This window comes from Tiliqua scincoides, chromosome 1, assembly GCF_035046505.1.
Source record: "Tiliqua scincoides isolate rTilSci1 chromosome 1, rTilSci1.hap2, whole genome shotgun sequence".
NCBI classification, from domain to species: Eukaryota; Metazoa; Chordata; class Lepidosauria; order Squamata; family Scincidae; genus Tiliqua; species Tiliqua scincoides.
In genome coordinates, this window is record NC_089821.1 from 105,081,979 (window position 1) to 105,106,393 (window position 24,415).

At 42.3% G+C, this 24,415-nt stretch overlaps 1 protein-coding gene across 6 annotated transcripts in view; it reads left to right on the top strand.

The window, feature by feature from the left end:
* UBR3 (ubiquitin protein ligase E3 component n-recognin 3) overlaps window positions 1-3,062 on the top strand; it is a 133,435-nt gene extending 130,373 nt beyond the window's left edge. For all 6 annotated transcript variants that reach the window (XM_066612171.1, XM_066612165.1, XM_066612167.1 and 3 more), the window contains one exon: window positions 441-3,062. In XM_066612171.1, coding sequence (XP_066468268.1) covers window positions 441-558 — 118 coding nt within the window. In that variant the 3' untranslated portion in view covers window positions 559-3,062. The remainder of the gene's footprint in view (window positions 1-440) is intronic.
* The last annotated feature ends 21,353 nt before the right edge of the window (window positions 3,063-24,415 follow it).

Here is a 24,415-nt window from a genome sequence, read left to right on the forward strand (position 1 = left end):
TACTAGTATTGAATCTCCAACCCATCAAGAAATTGTTGAGCCGAATTGCTGAACTTAAAAGCAAACAAAACATGGAGGATGTAAAGAGTTCTTTTAGGATTCTGGTGGGAGTATTGTCTGAGTGGAAACTCACAATAATTTGGTTCTACCTGTGAATGGTACATGGGCATTCTTCTAGGTAAAAAAATGACATAAGGAAGATTATTGGTTTTTACATAGCTATTCTTGGGATTGATCTGAACATACAAGCATCCAAAACAATTGCTTGGTGTGACAGCAGTGAAGCAGCATGGGATCTGAGAGGTGTCCCGTTATAATGCCCAAGAGCATGTTGGGAAGCAGCTCTTGCATCATATTTTTGAGATGCTTAAGGAAGCAAACTGTCTTAGATCATCCATTCATATTCTGTTGACTGTTTGTTCTCTTTTTTTTCATTGTAGACGTGGCAAGCCTCTCTATATATGTAAGGAAAGATACAAAGTGCTTGAACAGCAGTGGGTATCACATACGTTTGATCACATCAATAAAAGATGGGGGCCACATTATAATGGTTTGTAGATCCCTAACCATCATTGCGCTGTCACATCGCCTTTATTATGAATGCAACTTGACTGGCTTTAGCTTTAAGTGAACGGAAATTCAGATAACTTCACTGGGGAAAGCTTGAAGCCATACCATTGTATGAAGCCCTGTGTTATTTGGGTGCTGGTGATAGGAGATTTAGTAAAACAATTAGTCTTCCTAATTTGAGTGCAGAATCTAAATTCATTTGGTAGTTGTTGCTTTCTAATCCACTAATAAACAAGCACAAATTGTACTTTAAGATGCCAATAAATGGCTATTAAGCATTTTATTTTTCTCTAATGGGGTTGTTTTATGCTGTAACCATGTATATGTATGGTACATCTACTAAACACATTGCTTATTTTTTCCTTTGCCTTTGTGTTGCTTTAAGATTTTGCTTGATATGTATTTGTAAGTATGCAAGAGTTGTAACACTTTTGATTTGTGAGATTGTATAGAAATGGTCTAAAGGATTTTTAGAGAATATTTCGCTTATTGCCAGAGAGCTATTAAAATAGTTTCAGGCATTGCTGAAAATCTTATTCATTCTCAGGAATTTCATAGATAATACTTCAGAGATTAGTGAAAAAGCTGTAAAATAGGTAGCTTGCTGCTCTCATGTAATACAGTACATATATAGTATTTTGTCTCTGCCATTTCAGTTAGCTTTATTTACTAGCAAATACCGGCACATCATTTTTATTGTGTGTGTATATATACAACATTTGTAAAATGTCCCAAATGATAGATGATAATCCAAACCAAAAATAGCTTGTCTCACTTTTGCACCTAGCTGGGCTTCAGTATGGTGGGGGGTGAGAGATGTTCTGTGGGTCATCTGCAAGTGAAGCATAATTTGGATCTTTCTTGTGAGCTCAAGTGGCTTCTTTCTATTGTTATTTATAAAGCAATCACTGCCCTTTCTGCTTGAATTCTTTAATGGGGACCTTTGGAGAGAATTTTAATTGTGAAGTAGCACTGGGTAAATGAATATTTTCATCTGCATCTCATATGAAGAATGCCAAAATAACAACCTTGCTCTGAGTCAAGGGAGTGTGTTTGACATAGCCAAGTCTGTACACATGAAACCTCACCCCCAAGCTGAATTGCAGCTGTTTAGTGGAGGAAAAGAAGCAAGGGAAGAATTGAATCCTGTCCTCAGATGGCTCATTACTCATGACTTGGCTACTGAATTGGAGAGGGAGATGATATGCATGGCCTCTGTTTGTACATAGTTCTCCATCCAGCCGGGAAAAATGTCCAGAGGCCTGTTTTTCTGCACTCATATTGCTCTTAGCTGGGAAATCAACAAGAATAGATGTTGCCCGGGGGTGGGGGTGGGAGGACAACACTTAACCAGGCAGACAAGTTTATAGATCAATACTGATATGTAAAATATTGCTGCCAAATTTTTTTTCTTCGTCTTCATAGGGTAAGCAAACATTTTGTTTACTATTTCAAACAGTGCTTTCAGAAACTTCTGATACTTTGACTTACATAGCTTTTTCTGAAAGTTTATATATGTAAACTAATTTTAAAAAATAGGATTGTCATAAAACCATGTGCTTTTCAACAGTTGAAAACTGTTCTCTGTTCAAAGGTTTGATTGAATATTGTGTAGTAAATCAAACAAGTGGGAATGCAGGAAAGTCTACCTAAAGGTTGGACGGGAGGTCATTAGATTTTAACAGTACATGGTAATTGTTTTCTATAAAATTGTGTGTGTGCGACACACACAGACACATAAATACACACTCTTATATTTGGATTTTTCCAATAAGCCTCTAATTTTCACCAACTAAATTTTTTTCCAATATGAAAATTGTTTCATATGTTCAGACTGTAGTATTTTTGCATTGCTCACCAATGAGTACAGGCCATTTTGTAAGCAAAGTCAGTGAATAAAAATATTTGTAACATCTCCCAGCATAACACTACTACAGAGCTCTTGAATTTGACTGCTCTGTGTAGTTCGAAACTTCACAAGAGATAATGTCTCTAGAAATTGATTATAATGTGTTATTTAAAGTGAAATGTTTTATAATTGTGTATATGGATGTGAAGTAAAATGATTAGCCTTAACTTCAACAATCTTAATATTTCACGGTGTTCATTTTGGTGCCAGTGAATTAGACACTGGTCATTTGAAAAAAGAAGGAAAGAAAGAAAAAGCACCTCTTTGGATATCCTACTTGAAATATGCCTGCATGCTGCTGAACAAGAAGTTTGATTACTCCCATAACTTTTTAAAAATCTGCTTTATTAAGCTTACTTTGAAAAATAACAGGTCCAGACTAAAACGGGGTCTGCGTGCGCGTGTGTCCTGCTGCTGCTGCTGCTATTCCTCCAATGTACTGGTGTGGTATCTTGTATGAATGATCATTTAAGTACAGTACATTACTGTAGAAACAGAATCAGTCTTTGACACATCAAAATGCAAAACTAGAAATACCGTAATCAACATTGTAAAATATGTTAATAAAAATCTACTGTCATTATATGCTTGCATGGACTCCTTTTGTTGTACAGGTCCAGCTTTTTTATACACGGATTTGACTCAACACGAATGGCCCCTGCAAATGAGAAGGAATGTGCTGATCCCTGGAGAAGGGGAAAATGCACCCCTGTAAAATCAGTTTAAAAAACTGAACAGTCTTTTAACAATAGCCTCCTTAATGAGAGAGAGAGGGGGCAGCTGACTGACAATCCATCAATCCTTCTCTCTCTAGCAGACCCCTCCCTTCCCTCAAGCACGTGAAAGAAATGTGATCACTTTGCACTGGTGAAGGGAGGGGCTGAGTGAAGCTTTCTAAACTCTTGGAGGAGGACTGGTTGATGGATTGTCTTCTTAATGACTCTTATCTTAGAGTCAAAAGGTCAGCAAGGCTGCTTTTAAATCACAGGAGCAAAGAAACTGTTTTTTAAATTGATTTGCTATAGTGCATTTTTTTGCCATCCACGTGGAACGGAACCCATGTGAATAATTAGTCTCAGCCTGCATTAAGGTTTATATGAAAAAGCAATGCCAGCTTGTTTTGTCTAATAATCCTGTGATTAAATAATCCTGTGAGTAATGTGCATTTCTAGATCCCTGAGAAAATATATATGAATATTTTATTCACAGGAATTTGTATCCTACCAACATTTAATATTACATTTTTATATTGTCCCCCATCTAAGGAGTTCAGGTCTGTCATCAGATCTGTTTTGTTAATTTAAAGCATTTTGTTACAATACTTGTTTGGAACATGTGTCCTACACACATGTAAACTTAATTTGCTCATCCTGTCAGGCTTCTCAGGAATATTGACCAGATTAGTTTGGTGGTAGGGGAATATCTTCTTTTCTGCATCTGTGGGGCTCCAACCAGCCAGAGGAACAGACCGATGTCCTTTTGGCACAGCCAGCCTAGATACTAGCTAAATTTCAACTAAATTAACAGCAATAGTGTTGGATTACTTTGAGGTCCTTTGGTCTGGACACTGGATTTGCCACTACAGGGTATTTGGACACGAGAATGAATTATGACAGTGAAGGCCATCAAAAGGAAAGGGGTTGAGGAAATCCCACTGATAGGAGGGAAAGCAAGAAGCAGGCACTGACAGGAGAGAATAAGAGAGGACACTCGATACCAATCCTAATCCACTGACAGAGAAATTTTCAAAGGGGAGGATGAATCCAACAACATTCTGACAATGCATTCCTAGACATTCCTACAATGTTGGAGCTTTCACCAGGCCAAATCACAATATGCAGAAGTGCGAAGATCAGTATCCAAATCAGAGAGTTCCAAGAGCCTTGAACAAGGGATATGCTTTTGAAATTGCATAAAATTCAGAAAACCCGTGGCAAACAGGGCTCTTGATATGCCAACTTATTAGTGACTGAGAGTTGATTTCATTTGAGCATGGGCAAGTCCGGTCCATCCTGATCTCCTTTGTCTTGGTCACTTAGGTGCCTGGTTAAGGGCCCAATCCCAGACCAGTGCTGGTGGTATGCTTTTACTACTGGCGCCAGGTATAAAAGAGCCATAAGGCACTTTATCACCGGGGCTTGGCACACAGTGCCACTGCCGGCACTGACACCAGCACCAGTTGGCGCTGGCCTCAGCACCGCGAGGACCCCCCATGGGAACAGCCAGCGGTAACTTTCTCCAGTGGTAGGTAAAGTGGCTTTTCAGGGCGGGGGGGGGGGAGGGCCAGAAGGAGGAATGGTCCCTGTCAGACTTTCCAGCCAGATGGAGACAGATGCAGACTCTGCTGCCAAAACTTATGCCTCCTCCCTGGCTGGAAAGCCTGACAGGGACCTCCTCGTTTCTGGCACAGCTCCAAGGAGACCCATTGGGGCTACTGGAGCTTTATCTGTGGTAAGGGAGCAAACTTGAGGAGACTCTGGCAGCTGCTCTAGCTCTGCACGATATGGCGGCAGCCATTTCAGTGCTGCTGCTCCTCTGGGCGCCAGGGCAGCATGGGATTGGGCTGTAAGTCCATTTCCACTTCTGGTCAGGCATTCTTGGGATGAGCCTGTGATCAGTCACTTCAAGGCATAAGCCTTGGCTTCTGGCCGCTCAGCCAAAAGTGAGACTTAAACTAATGGGGCTGCTGTAGCTGGGAATTGGAGGGTGGCTAGTGCACTTGGGAGCAGCGTTTAACTCCTTTCCCTTTGCCATTTCCTTGATTTAAATCTCCCAGAAGCTATTTCACTTTTGTATGTGGGTTTGATATGTACGTATTTGTATGGCGCCTGCGTGGTTTTTCCCAGCAGGACATATAATATCAGGTGAGAGCAATTTGGTGTTGGGGGGGGAAAGAGTTAAAACCCTTACCCCCAATCTAATTCCTCCTCCCTCACTTGTTCTGAACTTTAAAAAAAAGGGGGGGGGAATCTGATCTGTTCACAGATCTTGGTGTCTTTTTCTCCTTTGACTCTGAGTTCAGGATGAAGGCCTGCTTCTCATACAGTGAAATCATCCTGGTTTTTTCCCTACGTATTGCATATTTCTTTTGAATGCTGATCCCCATAACAGGAGTGTTCTGCATGTTTAATGCCAGATCTGAACATTTGAGAACATGCTCAGTATGTAAAAATGAGGGGTCAAAGCCTAAGACCCCTTGTGCCATTCTTAAATTGCAACTGTGAAAACAGGACCTAATTTACAAAATCAGTTATAGTAGTAGTTGCTTTATTGCTTGATAAACTTTGCCTTATATATTTAAAACAATTTAAACTTTTTTTTTCCAATGCTCAAAGTGGTGTACGAGACCAAGAAGCAAATCCTAACCCAGCTACAACATACCTCAGCCATTATATTTATAGCCCAAAATTCTGGTGAAAAAAATGTGCCTAGTTTCTTCTTAAAAATCAAAGGAGGGCTCCCGCTTTGAGTTCTCTTCTAGCGTGCCATTTTCACTGCCATTCTGTGCTTTGGAGCTGCTAGTGTAAACACCAAAGGCTCTGTGTGCTCGCCAGAGCAGGATCCAGCATGTGTCAAAGCAGGTAAGGTGCCAGGGTATTGGTTCAGGGGAGGTTTGGCCCAGGGAGGGAGCATTTCGATGGTGGGAGGAGGTGGATCTCAGTGGCGGTAATACACGCTGGATCAAATTTCCCGTTTTCCTGGGCTAACATGCCCTTGCCTGTCTTTGGATGTGCCCTAGGAAAATAGCTAGTGTGGGTCTAAGAGACCCATTAATGTTATTAAACACCTCTCCATAGGCCATCAGGTTGCCCCCTCACTCCCACCATAGCACGCTCCATCAGCTTGGCTGTATAATGTAAAATAGTAGGGGTTAGGATTGGGCCATCAGTTGGTACATGGAGCATGGTCTCCCTGCAATACCTTAATGTGCAGGAAGTCCCATATGACAAAACACGGTCCTTAATGTACTGAAGCCCAAATTTTAAAGGCAAGAACCACTACTTTGTGTTGGATCTCGAAGTTCATGGGATGCCAGTTTAAAAATATGTTCCCTTTGTTTGGCACCCGTCAGCAATTTGGTGCTACGTTTAACATCAGTTGCAGATGTAGAAGCAGTCTACATCAGTTGCAGTTTGTGAGTGGTCTTCTAGCCTGCAGGACACCAAAGATAATTGGCCATGAGACTGAACACTAGTTCACTAGCAATACCTTTATAGACCCTTCTCTTGAAGGAAGGATCACTGTTGTGATGATAGGATTGGAATAATCAGAATACTGCTGCCCAATCCAAGAGGCACCCCAGAAGGAAACCATTGTAAATGGGATTGGAAACCACTGATAATACAGCAGAACAAACAGGGCCACACCCCTTTGTCAAGTTATAGTGTCATAAATTGTCCAAGAAAGGTTGATATGAAATGATTCTAGGTAATCCATTTCAGTATTGGATTTGAGCAGTGAATTCAGAACAGGCTAAATTTATAGACAAATATGGAGTGGGGAGAGGAGGGCAATCTTACCTATGTTATTTATTTTTAATAATGTACTACAAATGCCCTCAACTCTGCATTTCCATCCTTCAGCTCTGCATTTCAGTTTGCTGCAGTGTGCGTGAATATATATCGTTCAGTGCCAAAAATGCAAGTGGAGCAGACCTGGTACACTTGTGAATACCAAAGAACGGTTGTCATAGTAACAATAAACAGGAGAATGCCGAATCAATTTAAGTGATTTACCTTTCTAAATCCTCTGGGCATTCATAGATGGACATGAACACTAAGTAAGTTATTGGAACTGGTGGTACCGATTATACCTAAAGGGTAGATTTGCCCCACACAATCAATACATTGCCTTCCGTTTTTGCCTACCTGAGAATAATGCAAATTAATTAAAACCATGATTTTATAACAACCATAATGTCATAACAGAAACAGTCCTGTTTCTCTCAAGATTTATTTCATTTGTGATTTTATCCAAATCCATTCCAGAGGTCTGAAATTCAGCCTCTCATTGTAATAGAATATCTCTGCATCTCTGATATTGATTGCTGTGTGGTTTATTTATGCAGTTGTTAGTGACTGGCACCTTGCTCTGCTCATTCTTTTTCTGATGATACTGGGATTGGACTGGAAGTCTCTTTGTTACCATTCCCCCGAGTTTAAGGAGCCTAGACAGAAAGAGGTAATCGTGGGAATACCTCTTCCGGGGTAATAAAGATCTCCCAAATCCAGGGAATTCCTTTAAAGCAAAAGCCACTAGCAGAATGTAGTGATCTGGTTGGTATGGCAACATGCTCCCTCCTTACTGAACTTAGTCCAGGCAGGTCACTCATATTTATGAAAGAGCAGACAGACAAACAATGAATGGTAAAAGATAAGGGACAAAAACAAGGTCTAAATAAAACAGCAACAGGGAGAGAAAACAAAGAAAAGGGGGTGATGGGCAAGGATGTTAAAAGATAAGCTGAAAAACCAACATAAGGTCTGATGTAAATAATTGGACACTTCTGCTGTAGGTTACTGTTGATGTTCCAGCAATCTGGTCCCTACACAGTAATAGTAAGTGCGTACACCTGCAGTTTTCATTGACTGACTAGGGCAACATACCTAAGCATCTTATTGATGGCTTTAAAAAGCCTAGGATTGATGATGTCATTTGCTTATCTGATTGGATGTTTTACAATCACCTGTATCCCTGCTTGCCCTTAAACCTGGACAGATGGGGTTGGATTGCCAGTTAGCTGGCACATGCCAATCCCAGCAGCTGGGCTGGCTAGGGACTATCAGCTGGCTGAAGACAACAAAGACAAATTATCCACAAATGACTCTGCCATGCAGTCTTTTTGCATGCTGATTTCACAAGGAAACATCTCAGGATGATGACTATGGTACTAGGATGCCTCATGATCCTTTTTTGGATGCTGAGGCATTACAGACACCTCTGGGGGCTTCCTTTCCCTTACAGCCCTTCTGCAGTCAATTGAAAATGTAAGTAATTGCCATTATTTCTACCAGTATTCTGTCACCACCACCACTGCTTTTCACTGGCTTCTTGAGAAAGCCTAAGAGGAGGAGCAAAGAAGACCCCGTTTAGCCCCCATCATGTGTAGCCAGGTGCATGCATTGGGTCTCTTTAAATAAAATCCAGACCAAATGTGTGGAACAACTGTGTCAACCTACGAGGGATTTGCAATTGCACATTCATTCCAGTCCAGGCAATTATCTGTAGAAAAAGCCATGCTAGTCCCTCCTTCAGTACTGTCATTCACCCTTCAGGTGTTTTCCTGTGTAGGTATCCTGGAAGCACTTGCCTGCCGAAAGGGATGGAGTTTTCCTCCAAGGCTTTGCCCTTCTGAGGCAGTAAACTTCCTGGTCCTGCAAACTGCAGAGGCTTCCTAGGATGCCATCTCACCACCTGTGAGGAGTCAAAATTCATGGATATTGGACAAACGTGAGTTTTCCAACCAGACCCACAATTTTCAACCTTTTTCATCTCATGGCTTACAGACAAGGTGCTAAAATTGTCACAGTACACACAGTCAGTGAACAATTGACAAGTCACACTGCACAGCTAGTGGGAGGGGGCTCAAATCCCCCAATGGCCCTACTAACAAATGACCCTCCCCCAAACCCCTGCAGCACATCTGCAGACCATTTACAGCACACCAGTCTGTCACGGCAGTTGAAAATGGCTGAACCAGACATTCAAAACCCATATGGAATATTCCAAACTTGTGGAGGATAACATGGAAAAGGTACCTGGTACAGAGTTAAAACAAATTATGTAAATATAATTCAAGGGAATTAAATGCACGGATGCAGTTAGAAAGCGTATCTATTTACTCTTGGAGTAGTCTACTGAGTCCACTGATAGAGCAACCATTCAGACTCTTCTCAGAGTGGAGAGTGTTCAAAGATTAAAAGCCATTTCTGCCCAACGCTGCATATACGCAACAGGGATCAAATGTGTACACCTGTGGGCTGGGAAGAAATGGGTTAATGTTTGATTGATTTTACTGTATAGTCTGGCCATTGAACATGTCATGAAGAACTCCTGCACTTCTAAATTTAGCACAACACTACTGAGTAGCATGATGTCTAGTGCAGTGTATACTAGAGGTTGCCCATTCAGTCCCAGGCAGGATCCTAGGTCTTGAATCATTGTATTAAAAAGCAGCAGATGCAGTTTTACTCACCGCTGCAAGGTTAAGATGGGAGGTGCGGCATCTGCTGAAATTCCCTTTTCTACTCAAGGATACTTTCTTCTGCTTAAAGACACAACTGTCTGCCTTGATTGGAATGCAACAATTTTAGTCTTATATAATGTGGTCTTTCATTTTCCTCTCCGCTAACAAGTGCAGGAAAAAGCCCCCAAAATTGTTGTGATATATTGTGCCTTGTACTTCATATCCTGCTTCTCACCCCCCAAAACCTAGCTTTGACGTTGTTCCAGGTAGCTCCAGAGAAAGGGAGGAAAGCAATACATGACTCGACAGCCAGGAGAAGTGTGTGATCACCAAGCATAATGACAAGAAGAAAGAAACGGAAATTGTTATTGAGAAACTCGATTCAGCTGCAGATGTTGGCAGTAGTCCAAGGAAAAAGCAGGGAGGAGGAGGAGAGGATCTGAAAGAAAGCTATCCTTCACAAAGTCACTTCTAAAGAGTTGTCAATGCCATTGGGAAGCTGTGATGATGCCTCTTTTCTGCTGGGCCTCTCTGAGGACGGTCTAAGTTACTGCCCCAGATTTGTCACCTGCAAAAAGTGAATAAATACATTCCAGAAAGCAGAACCCAGTTGACACATTGCCTGGAATAGTGTGGCTGCCACGGCCTCTGCGGCTCCTTCCTTTAGATCACTGTGGGGAACGTTTACAACTTCCACCTAAAGGTGAAAGTGTATTGTGTAGATATGTTCTGCACTACTGCCGCTAATGGGACAGGTGTCGCTAGTGGGCACACATAACCAGATGATCTATCCCTGGTGGATGCAGGCAATCAATTGCTAAATTACCACCATGTGCATCTAGTCCCTCGGGGAAGTGGGTTGTGCATCAGTCTGCCAAATGGTAAGGAGAAATGCCAAAGCATTATGTGTGGCAGAAGTGGACTGCTTGGAGGTGATGTTGAGCATTGGTTGTTTTTATTCCCCTCAGAAAAGAAGTTAGAATAACAGTTCCCAGAATTCTTGGTGCATGTGTTTGCGCTAAGATGTGTGTGAGAGACATCACGGTAAAATCAGTGCCGCTTCATAGCATAATCATGTCCCAGGAAAATATCAGATGGGCTTTTGTCAGGATGTTTATTTCTACTGGTTTCATGGTAGGCAAAAGTTTTGCATTATTTGACAAACTGATGCCTTTAGTTCAGCATTTCTCAACATTTGCCCTCTGCGATACCACTTCATATGGTCCACCTATTTGAAGTACCACTGGAAGTAACTGGTGATAACATCATTGTTGGTTACCTCTGGGTTGGGACACCAGATGTGACAAACTCCAGAAAAGGCTCAGGGTGGACGGGAGGGTTTTTTTGAGCATGGAAAAGCATGCTTTGGAGTTCTGCTCACCAAAACTCCTGCCGTTGTTTGTTGGATTACATTCCTGGTGTCACTGCCAGGCAGCAGGTGTCCAGGGGTCCTATGAGCACCACCAGACATCACCGCAAGTACTACTGGTTGTACCTGTACCACTGGTTGAGAAACACTGTTCTAGTTGAACTGTGAAAAGGTTTGTTTTTTAAAAAATTTCTGTTTAGCTTTCTCATGATAAGCAATATGCATGTTCAATTTACTAATAAAAATAATTTAAAATGCTTTAAGATAGGGAACCTTATTGTGGGAAGAGTAGGCTTCACCTGTGCAAAAGTGCCAATGCAGCCATTCGTAACTCGGGGAGTTGGTTTATTGCAAGGATGTGATCTATTAAATCACAACATAGGATCAAATGATACATCTCCCTGCCTTAGGGACTCTTAAAGAAACAGGATTCCTCTCCAATAGTTTCCTGAGCAGTATTAACCATATTAGTGGACATGAAACAATCACCATTTCCAATAAATCCACCTGTTGTAATTGTAGAACGATCAACAAATGACCACAGCTGTCACTGTTCTGAAATGGCAGAACCTGCGGAAGTTCATGCATGAAGGTGATATCAGGTAGTATTGTAGCAAAACACTGATATGGTAAACAAAGTCTGAAACTTGGAGAAAAGGGAGCATTTGCAACAGTTCTGTTAAGAGATTATTCCTTTGGATATGAGTTGTGATGTGGTTATTGGCACTCCAATATGGCTTACATAAAAACAGTGATGAAACAATGAATGATTCATTTTCTAGCTACTTTCAGCAGGCATTTTTCCCAGTCCAGCGCCTTCCATGTATTCAATTATCCACCAGCCAAAATCTTGAACTGCAAAGATGCATTGTTTGTGTTGCTGATTTTCAGTCAACAATGTTTTCAGAAGACATGCTGTTGCTGTCTGGGTACTTGAGAAAGTGCCAGAAAGCAGTTTCTTTGTTTTATGCTTTTGCCAAATGTAGATAGAAGAAGAGAAGGTCATTAGGCACAAATAATGATGGCCATTCCTGCTGTGGACAGTGCTGGCTCCTAGAGAAGCTCCCTATAAAGCAGATCCTGAACTGAGCAGGCATTGAATGCTGAATTAAAAGAGAGAAAGTCCACACTTTGAGGACTTATCTTCTCTACCCAAGAAAGGCAAGGACTTACAAGATCTAGTAGGTAAGATAAAAGATCTGGAAATTCCCTTTAAAAAGTATTTTGACACCTTCTGTGTTGGAGATCTATTCTCATGTTGTGACATGCTGTGAAAGATCAGATGATAGTAGCATCTGATGAATAAATTATCTCAAAGGAACATCGTAGTGTAAATATTTCTGCAAGGAAAAAGATGGAGTAAAAAAGGAAACAACAAGAGAAAAAATAAAAAATTGGTGAGAAAGAATGTAACTGTGCCAGCTTCACATACTATGGATCAAGTGAGTATTACAATTTTAATTTAATGTCGGGACTAATTTTAACCTACTCTCAAATTACCTATCTTTATGATCTGTTCATATGCTCCATCTTTGTTAGTTTGTCACCTCTTAAACCTTCACATCCCTCATAGGAAAACGTGAGAATATTCACTGTGATTGTGATCCCTGCTACACAATGAATTTGGGCCCATTAGAGAAATAGAAAGTGGAAGCTGAGAGAGCATGGTTTATTCATGGGCTCATGTGTTTAGGGAAGAGGTGCAGTTGTACTCAGTGTTCTTGGATCCAAGTCATAGACTGTGCCAGAGCAAGGGCAAGCATCCCCTAAGGAAAGCTGTTTAGGCCTCCCCCCCATTTGCTGAACCTGTATGGTTATTTAATGAATAAACAACAGTTCCTCCTGGGATCATAAGAACAACCCTGCTGGATCAGGCCATAGGCCCATCTAGTCCAGCTTCCTGTATCTCACAGCGGCCCACCAAATGCCCCAGGGAGCACACCAGATAACAAGAGACCTGCATCCGGGTGCCCTCCCTTGCATCTGGCATTCTGACATAGCCCATTTCTAAAATCAGGAGGTTGCGCATACACATCATGGCTTGAAACCTGTAATGGATTTATCCTCCAGAAACTTGTCCAATCCCCTTTTAAAGGCATCTAGGCCAGAGGCCATCACCACATCCTGTGGCAAACAGTTCCACAGACCACACTCTCAGTGAAGAAATATTTTCTTTTGTCTGTCCTAACTCTCCCAACACTCAATTTTAGTGGATGTCCCCTGGTTCTGGTGTTGTGTGAGAGGGTAAAGAGCATCTCTCTATCCACTCTGTCCTTCCTGTGCATAATTCTTTATGTCTCAATCATGACCTCCCTCAGGCGTCTCTTTTCTAGGCTGAAGAGGCCCAAACGCCTTAGCCTTTCCTCATAAGGAAGGTGCCCCAGCCCAGTAATCATCTTAGTCACTCTCTTTTGCACCCTTTCCATTTCCACTATGTCCTTTTTGAGATGTGGTGACCAGAACTGAATACTCCAGGTGTGGCCTTACCATAGATTTGTACAATGGCATTATAATATTAGCTGTTTTGTTCTCAATACCTTTTTTAATGATCCCAAATATAGAATTGGCCTTCTTCACTGCCGCCGCACATTGGGTTGACACTTTCACCACCCCAAGATCTGTTCCCCCCCCCAAGATCTCTTTCCTGATCTGTCACGGACGGCTCTGAACCCATTAGCCTATATGTGAAGTTTTGATTCTTTGCCCCAATGTGCATGACTTTACACTTACTTACATTGAAATGCATCTGCCATTTTGCTGCCCATTCTGCCAGTCTGGAGAGATCCTTCTGGAGCTCCTCACAATCACTTCTGGTCTTCACTACTTGGAAAAGTTTGGTGTCATCTGCAAACTTAGCCACCTCACTGCTCAACCCTGTCTCCAGGTCATTTATGAAGAGGTTGAAGAGCACCGGTCCCAGGACAGATCCTTGGGGCACACAACTTTTCACCTCTCTCCATTGTGAAAATTGCCCATTGACACCCACTCTCTGTTTCCTGGCCTCCAACCAGTTCTCAATCCATGAGAGGACCTGCCCTCTAATTCCCTGACTGTGGAGTTTTTTCAGTAGCCTTTGGTGAGGCACCTTGTCGAACGCCTTCTGAAAGTCCAGATATATAATGTCCATGGGTTCTCCCGCATCCACATGCCTGTTGACCTTTTCATGACCATTAAGGTTTAAGATGGAAGCATTCATGCGAAACATACCATTGTAGCTCTTTCAGAAATCTAACTTGTGGGCCAAAATTTGCACCCCCAAATGCCCCACTATATATTTATATAGAGAGAATATATATACATATATAGTTTTTTTTTTTCTAGCGTTCTCACTGGCCCAAGTTCAACGCTGCTCATAGGATCACAGGGAATTTCAGAGGCAGTTACAAATGAGTTAATTGTAAAATCAACCTTCCCCCCCCCCCAAAAAAAAGAAAAGAAACAAAACAAAAAAAAAACTTTGTGAATCCACCACCTGGGTACAGATAAAGCCCATTTTCTCCAGGCACTTTCGTTCTCTTCAATTAACAGCTTGCTTTCAGGTTGATACACTGTGTAAGGTCGTGCTGACCTTCTTTGCAGTGACAGCATCCGAGCGAAAGCTGAATCACTGACTCGCTTCTGCCAGGCTGACGTGACTGTGGGATAAGCCTCAGATAATTTCTGTGCTGAGCTTTCCTTTTCAACACTTCTCCGTGGCTGGGGAGCTCAAGCTGAAAGTGCTAAACTGAACTGCTGTGACACTGTGGTGAAGAAGAGCATCTTGCTGTTATCCATTTGGGCTGTTTGAAAGAACAGGGCCAATCACAACAAATGTCAGGATGTTGTCAACAGCTTGTGTGGCTTTTTGTTGCCTAGCTTGATGGAATGAGTTGGAGTACAAAGTATATTTTAAGAATGTCACAACATAACCTCTCCCAGTGGTTTTGTGGGAACCACAAGAACATTCGCAAAACAAACTTTGTTCTGGATTAATGAAACCGGAATAAGTACCGTTCCTTGATCCTGTTTTCATGATATGTAATTCCATGTTAGAATCCTACAACTCCCCTCGAGGCCATTTTCTCAAAACCAGTTAATGATCGCTTGGCTCACACTGTGATTACAGCCGTGCAAAAATCTTGGCAATGTGCTGTGTCTGCTGCTGCTATTATGGCCAGACTCCATCCACATAGAGGCATTGTTCATCAGAGCTGCCATATTGGGAGATATATGGCTGCCACAATCTGTACAGTCAAAGCAGCCCTTTTTCTGAATCACAGTGCTCCACCGTGATGAATAACAGTGACTACGTGTACACCTGTAGAGCTGCCAGTTCTCAGAGCTGACGTCAGAGTGGAGCTTGGCAGCTTGTCCCACACGTGGGTACATGTTTAGTGACCATTAATGTGTTTTAGTCATGATGTGGTCATGCCACTATGGCATTTAAAGAACGGGGGAAAGTACCGATCTTTTTCTTCATTGTGTAAATTAACATATAATATGGAAACCTTTTCCCCCTAGATTCAACTGATGAGTAGTAGGATGAGTGGAGTTCTGCTTTCACAAGGGTTTTTTCCTTCCTGATCTCTCTTCCCAACTACTACCAACTGTTTTTCCCCACCATTTAACTTCTGAGAGCAGGGAACCCTGAGGAACAGTATGGTATGGAGTACAACATGAGGGGAGAACCCACAGATATCAGGCAGGGCTTTCAATTTGCACAAGGCCCCTTTGGCTCTAACCTGGTGAAGGAGCTTAATTAAATGTGTAGTCCAAGTGCCATCAATAAAACGAAGGCCCACTCTACTATCTAAATTTTCCTTTTAAGAATGCAAAAAATGTATCCTCTCCTAAATGCTTAGCCACCTTGATGGTAAAGCATTCCAAGAGAAGCTAAAGACAATTTCTGTTGTTATAAAAGGGGGATAGTACATGCAGGTTACTTACATGTTGACTTTTCTGCAGTTCTTTGCAATGTTCAAATTAGAACTTGTGAATCTCCCCTTATGATGTGTGTGTTCAAACTACTTCCGTCACAAATGTGTGTCTAGGGCAGTGTTCTCTGTAAGGGATCAGCGCTAATGTACAAACCACTTCTGTAGCTGAGCAGCTGTGGCACCACTCAGGGCCTAGGAGAGGGGGGTAAAGGGTGTAATTTGTACCTGGGCCCAGGGAAAAAAGGGGGCCTCTGGAGCCCAAGGAGGGGGCCCAGAAATTTCCTGGGATCTTACAATTTCTTATCTACTCAGACTTGTTGCCTACACGGGATGCTGGTGACACTACCACAACTAGGGATGTTGGGGACACTACTGATGCCACCTGGGTTGGTAGGCCTGGGCGCCAAAGACTTTTCCAGCTGTGTGTACCCTCCCCCCACCCTCCCTGCCCCTATTCTGCTTGCCCATCACCACCCTCCCCCGCTCTGTTTCACTCCTCCCCCTTTGCAAAGGGGCCCAAAAGAAACTTTGTACCCCCTGATAAAATTCCTCTCGGAGGCCCTGGTACCATTTCCAGGTGTTCAGCAGTGACGTCATCACCGAACTTCTGCATTGCCAAGCTCTGCCACCTCTCGGCTACGCACCTTAGAGAGAGCAGTGATCTAGGGCTGGCACTGAGGGTAGGCAAGTTGGACAGCTACCAAGGATGCAGGGCCCTCAGAAATGCTCACAGCTGATCCCTGAGCCTACCTTTGTGCCCATAGCCTTTGCTAGTGGTGGCAGACTCTCTCAGTGGGCATCCAAGGTGGATGAGGCTCGTGGATGACAGTTTGCCACCTGAACCTTGTGTGTGTTGTGTGTGTCTTTTCTTGCCTTTTGATTCTCAAGTGTCATCACATAATAGTTGACATTTGTTAGCATTCCAAGCCAATGTTCAAGACCATTTTGTGTCTCTGATGGTATTCAATGCTTTCCTGCACTCTCTCTTCTCACAACTTCTTTTAGTGCACTGGCAAAATGTCCTCCTCTTATCCAAAGATAGAACTGGTAAAGCTTAGCAGATTGTTGATCCCTAAAATTGCCTGGCTCATGTATGATCTAGGTGGGTAAGTCTGCCCTTCCTGTTAAAAATCTGTCCTGTGGAGTGCTGTTCCACCTTTGTGAATGGCAACTTAAAGGTGAAGCAAAGTCTGTTTCCATAGAAACGGTACATGTAGTTTTTAGGCACCAAATGAAAAAAATAGTGGGAGGTTGCACATCTCCTGCCAATTCACCATAATTACTGTTCTCATTAAAATAATCTGATGATCCACAGTTGTTTCATTTGCAGAACTGAGCACCAATCTTTGGCTGATTCATATGCTGATTTTTCTTGCATGCATGTGACAATCACAACCACGCATACAATATGCTCTCAAAGTCTCAAAATCTGAACTGGGCAGTGCACATATGCAGCTGGCTGATGTGTACAACCATGAGAATTCAGAGGCTGTGTCCTTTAGGGTTGGCCAAGTGCTGTGGGGGACGAGATTCTGGCTCCTTTAATAGTCGGGTACACGAGGAAAATACGGCAGTCACATTTTCTAGTCTCTGCACGGCACCTGCAAGCACATTATTTCTTGCACAAAACTAGGAGGTTACAGAAGTTCTGTCCTCCGTTTGCATTCTTGTATCACCTGGTTCACACTTCCATTTCTGCAGTATGTGCCTGCTTACAGCTGCCTCGTCTGGGAATTGCTCATTTAGATGGAGAAATATTTTGTTTCATAGATTTCTGTACTGTAGATTCATATAAAATATTTCCAAGTCAGTTCACAAAGGATAATTTAAAAAAAACCATTAAAATAATAAAACAGCAGTAGTCAATGAAACTCTGCAAAAACTTTTACTCTGCAAAAATAGCAGCATCAAAACATTCTCATCAGATGTTAAGGAGTCCAATGAAAATCAAAAAGTTATTAATTGGTGCCGAAAATACATTCAAGTTGGCACCAGGCAAGTTCCATGGGGAGAGAGTATCATAACCAAGAAGCCCCTTTCCCTTGTTGTCCCCTACCTCATCTCAGATGGTGAGGGTACCCAGAAGGCCTCTGAAGATTATCTCAGTGGACTGGTAGATCAATGTGGGAGAAGCTATTCTTTCAGACACAGCCCCAAGCTACATACTATTTTAAAGGGACACACAGCATTTGAATTGGACCCCAAAATGGACTGTGAGCTAATGCAGTTGTTTATGTCCCAAAGCCCAGTTCCTGTTGGCAGAATAGAGGCTATATTTGGATTAACTGTAGTTTCCAACACTGCAGTTTCTGGATAGTCTGTGTGTCAAGGCACTTCGTTCCTGACATTAAACACGTACTATAGTTGATAGCTTTAGACTAATCAGAACTCTTTTAAGTGTAGCTAACAGTAAGCATTTTCATAAGTGAGTCTAAAATTGCCTTGAGTCTTGTGTTCACTACTTATGTGAGTGCCTGATCATTCTTAATGTGGAGGGGAGACATTTGGAATGCAAATGAGCCTCCTGGCCAAAATCAGCTTATATACTGACGTTGCAAAGAAATTGCAAGAAGAACAGCTTTAAGCATTTTGTGAAAAGGCCTGTGATATGAACAGATTCCAGTGATGGAAAGATTATAGCATAATTCTGAAAAGATGTCCCAAACCAGTCAGCCAGAAATCAACCAACCAACATGGTCATGGTTTGCTTGCATATGGTAATGCGAGTTCCCACCTTCTCCCTCACACCATTTTTTGCCTCTTAAAATAGCTTCCCAGCAATACAATGTAGGGAACAATCAAAACAGGCTAAGTAAGAACTTATGTCTTAAGTTGGAATTTATTTTTTTTACATTTTAATCAAAATGTAGTTTTGGATATACTCTGAATTATATCATTGTTCAGCTGTTTAATAAGGACAGCCAAACAAAAGTGAATGTCATTCCTCCTTTCTACACTCACTACTTTATCTTACTGCCCAATCCTATCCTAAGCCAGTCTGCATGGTGTAGGCATCTTACAGGCTGACTGGCGACCAAGCCAGCCAGGAGAGGGAAGTTAACAAAAACCTTACTTACCTCAACTGCTGCTCTGTGCCCCCCTGCTAAGGGCCTCCTCAGATCTATGTCAGCTCTTCTGCTGGCCCACTCACCTGCCTGTCCACCTGCCCATCCAAACTGGCTGTGGCAACTCATGTGATTTTGTTTACACATGCCCACTTGCTCATAATGTTAATTACTGATTGTGAGGATCCTTGTGACTTGTACATTAAAATGCTACAAATGGTATGGGCAGATGTAAACAAAATCACATGAGTTGCCACCCAAATGACAATTACAACTGTGTAGGCCATAAAGATAGCAGAGGGCCAAATAGTTTCATATCAGTACAGATTAATTTGCTACAAGCCCTTTAAAGAGTGACGGGGCGACTTTCAAAACACAAGAGAACATAAAAGAGTGCATGTTATTTCATACCTATATGTAGATATGCTGTTTCTGCTCTATAACAACCGAGAATTTAGAAGGGGGACTCAACCTGCCTCTCAATGAGTTTAGGTGATTATGGCATCTGTGAACCAATGTGAAATAGAAGAAGCTTCCAAATGGTAAAATAACAAGCCTGAGTAGGCTGAATGGCAGCTTTGCAGTATCAATAAATCAGGAAACAAAATGGTTTGGCTTCAGTAACACAAGCCGTAATTCTGGAAGCACATTAGCTGCTAATCGATGTAAAGAGGAGTGACGGGTGAAATGGAATCTTGTAAAAGAAAGAAAGTGATCATAAAAGTTGAAGGCTTCAAAACAATACGTCGTGAAACCTCACTCTGAGGCTATATGCAAAATCATTCAGGAGCCCAAACCATTTTTGCAAAGAGTCCACAGTTTCCCTTTAGTAGAGAGAACTCATGGAGGGCGGTTTACTGAGGGGCCGCCGGAATCTGAACTCAGGGTTGGGATGTACTTTTCTCAGGTGCATTGGAACAAGCCGTAATCATGATCTCAGGAAGTGGATCCAAAGCCCCTTCACAATAGAACTGGACTCTTTTTTGTTGTTTTAGTTTTGAGTTTCTCCCTGTCTTAACTGCATCACACACTCAAGTTCCTCCTCAAATTCCTGTTAATTATTAAATCTTTATCTGTTTTAGGTTTATTGCTTGGAAGAGACAATACCTCTTGTTTAGTACAGCATATGGCCAACAAGAACTATGGCAGGTAGGAAGCAGAAGCAGGAGCCCAAATGATGCATATGTTTTATTCCCCTGCTTTAGAATTAAAGTGTAAGGCATACAAGAGGCCAGGCATCCTTCAACAGCTGTGGGGCTGGAGAAACTGCTGAAACCAAGCCAAAGGTCTCGTATGTCTTGAAGGCTGTCGTGTTCTTGGTTTTTTTCATACTTGCTTTCTTTGTCTTGTTTTTTTTTTCTTCTTCATTGCAGCCCCATCTGAGAACATTGCAAGCCCTGAAGCAAATCAAAGTGGGTAAGATGGAATTATGAAAACATGTATATAGCATCTGGCATTTGGAAGGAAAGGAGCTCGTGACCTTTGCAAAAGGTGTTGGGTAGGCTGGCAGGCTTACATAACAGGTGGGCTGGGCTGGGCTGAGGAGGGCAGGGAATCTTTGCTTGATTCTGCTAACAAATCCTAATGATGATCTGATGTAAAAACTTGTCACTGGTTAATTCTTTTATATCACAGCACACACACTTTTAAAGCTATTATATTGGGTTCATATATCTTATTTAATGCAATAGTGCACACGAGCCCTTACTGTGTATTTTTATTCTCAGATTTTACTCCGTTTCCTTTTGTGATGTGCTGGAATTTGTTTTGACAGAATCGGAGACTCAAGATTGCTGCCCATTTTGATAGCATTTCTTAGAGCCATGCTATTCAAACTGTGGTCTGTGGACCAGCACAGACCACAGGTCTGCAGGCCATCGGGTGCCAGTCCGTGGTGCAACTCCTGTGGCTTCTGATTTCGCGGCATCTCCCGAGGCTTGCTGCAGGATGTAGTCATGCAGCAAACCTCCCAAGAGGCTATGAGACAGTGGGAAAAGTAAGAGAGAAAAGTAGTAGGTGGAAAAAGTGGGAGAGGAGATGAGAGCTGGTGTGCTATGTGCCTATATGTAGAGCCTATCCATGGCACATTGGGAAAAAGTTGCCAATATGCCCATTGATACTATATAATTGAGTGAGCACAATCCCCAAAATGCCTGCGGGTTGTCCTAAAAGAGCAGAATAAGGCTTTGATTTTGGCTGATTTAATATTTAGGTGATACTTAGCAAATGCATTCCCATTCTTCAGCTTTGTCACTGAAACACAGCACAGAGCTGAGTTTTTTTTCATTAAACGCATTAGCATATTCCTGCAGCTGCTACAACAGAATTACTGAAGTTATTGAAAAGTGTCTGACTGACTGGTGGACTGGAAAAAGGCTAGAGTCAATGGGACACTTACAGCGCAATCCAATACATGCTTACTTAGAAGGACATTCCACTGTGTTCAGTGGAGCTTACTCCCAGTAAGTGTGCATAGGATTGCAGTCTTAGGCTGTAATACTCGCTTGCTTGGGAATAAGCCTCATTGAACACAGTGGAACTTCTGAGTAGACGTGTACAAAATTGTGTTGTTAATTATGGGCAGAATTGCAGCCCTGATCTACAGAATCCAAACATTGCGGGAAGAATGGATTTTATTATCTGTGCAATATTTTTCTGATGACTTATTTGTTGCTCTTCCAAGCAATGTTTCTCTTTGTTCTGATTTCCTGCTATAGTCATGGACTGGAATCGTATTTGCATTGTCTTGACCAAGATGAAGGCCCTCAAATATCTGATGGCCGATCCTAAAGCTATAAAAGAAGCTGCATTGTGGTTTGTGTAAGAAGCAGTGCTTTCTTGTGTTAAACTTATATTTTAAAATTTAAAAAGTTAAAATTAGAGGAAAACTCTTTGAGGAAATCTGTCAACAGAATTTCTCTTCGTAATTTTTAATTCCTTGCTTACATCCATTCCGGTCTCATGTTTTGATCTCACAAGGTATCTGCTTGAGTGTGTCTGTTTTCCATTACGTGAAGCTTACAGTGGGGCCGCACCGATAGTTTGTATGTGAATATTTTGTGCCAAAGGGAGTAGTCAGTGATTTCAGGGGGCAATTTTTTTCCTAACTCCTCTTTGTTGTTTTCTGTTTGTTGCCCATGTTTGTGGCTGCTGCTGTTTTCGAGCCTTTCCTCTTTGCCTTCTTCTTCTTAGTAACAGAATCCCAGCTCATCAAGGATCATGTCATGAACACTGTAAGGCTACAATCCACATGGCCTGTCATATTTGGATACATGATGACATTGCCAAGCTAATTCCAAGTGAGAGCAATACTCTCTGTGAACTGGATTCCCAATGATACCATATAACCTGTTTCATGAAGTCAATTCAAATTTACTGACCACTCTGAATGGGCAAACATCTTGGTCCCTGTTAGCATACCCTTGTCCTGAATAATTCCCACAAAGAGAATGCATTTCATGGATTGCAAAAGGATTTCTAAAAATGCCACTCCTTTTGGCACAGTTCTGGTTCCCCATAGTACCTCTTCCAAAGGGATCTAAGACCAGTGATTTTCAACCTTTTTCATCTCCCGGCACACTGACAAGAAACTAAAATTGTCAAGGCACACTATCGGTTTACAAGGCACACCACACTGACAGCAGGGGCTCACATCCCCCAATGGCCTTACTAACAAATGATTCTCTCCCAAACTCCCATGGCACACCTGCAGACCACTCGCGGTAGTCTAGTTTGCTATGGCACAGTGGTTGAAAATGGCTGCTCTAGACACTTACAGGAGCAGCTAGGAAACTCCATTTCCCACTCTTGGTGGGTATTGGATTGAAATGAATTTGTGCTGGGCCTTATTTGGCCTCCAGTCTTTGCACATGTCCTCCACCTCCATATACATTGCACATACTCTGGCGGGGGTGGGAGCAATCAACTTTGGGAAAAACATTTTTTTTAAAAAGAACACAGCAACATGTCCATTTGCTTACATTGGAATTACTTTCACTGCTTTAAAATCTGTGTGCCTGGGGTTGTGGTTATGGAGGGAGGGTAGGGGTCTATTAGCAGAAGGAATAACAGGGCTAGATCTCTTTCTCCCACAAATGCATTAATGCAACTGAAAACACAACAGTTGGGCCTGCTTCGCTAAGGTGATCTTCATTCTTGCACGGCAAAATCTAGTTTAGATTAGCACATTTTTACAGGGCTCGGCAAAGTTGTTCATCTGTGTAAAAGATCTGAGTCCTGTTAACTAGCAGATGCCTTTGCCCTTGACAAAGCACTCTTTTCGAGATAAATGTGGATATCAACTGTGCAATGGTCCGAAGGGTGAGCAGGAGTCTGCCGCATGCACGATAACCATTGGAAGTTTACTCCAAAGAAAGCTCTCTAAGACGGCAATCCTATACAGTTACCTGTGAGCAGTGCTTTTTTTGTAAATAAAAAGGTGCAGGAACTCACAACTTGTTAATCTTTTATTTATTTATTTATTTATTTATAAACCATTTTTTATTGGAGAAATAAAATCTTTTTTATGTGCTTCCCCCCCTAAAGATGAACTTACTTCTGTTTAGACATGCATAGGATTGGGCTGTCAATCTCCACACCCCCTTCCCCCTAGCTATTTTTTCTACACATGGGGAAAAATACTGTACAGGTGCACTTGTAGCATTTAGTATGTACTGTGGCACTACTTCAAGGAGAGGAAGCAGTGAATGGATTCTGAAAAATGGCTTACATGAGTTCCATGTAGTAAAATTACTCTAAGCAACTGTGGGAGTAAGAACAAAAAAGGAATTCTTACACGAGAGGGGTCCTTAGGTGCACATAGAAACAGCTACGTTTGCAAACAAGCCATTAAATATGGTTTAATTCAGGTATCAAAATACTCTGTGTCTTTGGGAAGGCGCTTGGCATGCAATTGTATGTCCTCTGCTGCCCTGAGCAGCTGCTGTGCATTGCTGGAGAGGAGCTGCAAACACTGGCTGGCGGAGGGCATGCTTGTGGGGGAAGGATGAGGAGGATCTCTGGCAAGGCTGGACAGCACATAGTACACAAGTAGAATCCCTTTTCACCTGCCCTTAGCATGTGAAAACAGGTGCAGATATATATCTCTGCCAGGATTAAGAGCCCAATCCTAGGTATGTCTACTATGAAATAAGTCTTGTTCTAGTCAATGGAGCTTACTCCCAGGAAAGTGCCTAGGATTGCAGCCTAAGAGCCCAATCCTATGCATGTCTACTCAGAAGTCCACTTTAGTGAATGGGGCTTACTGTGAATAGGACTGTGGGCAGTGGGCAGAGGCAGTGGGGCTTCCTCCCAGGAAAGTGTGGAGAGGACTGCAGCCTCAGAGCCCCTCCTCTGCCTGTCTACTCAGAAGTCAGTCCCACTAGAGGCAGTGGAGCTTCC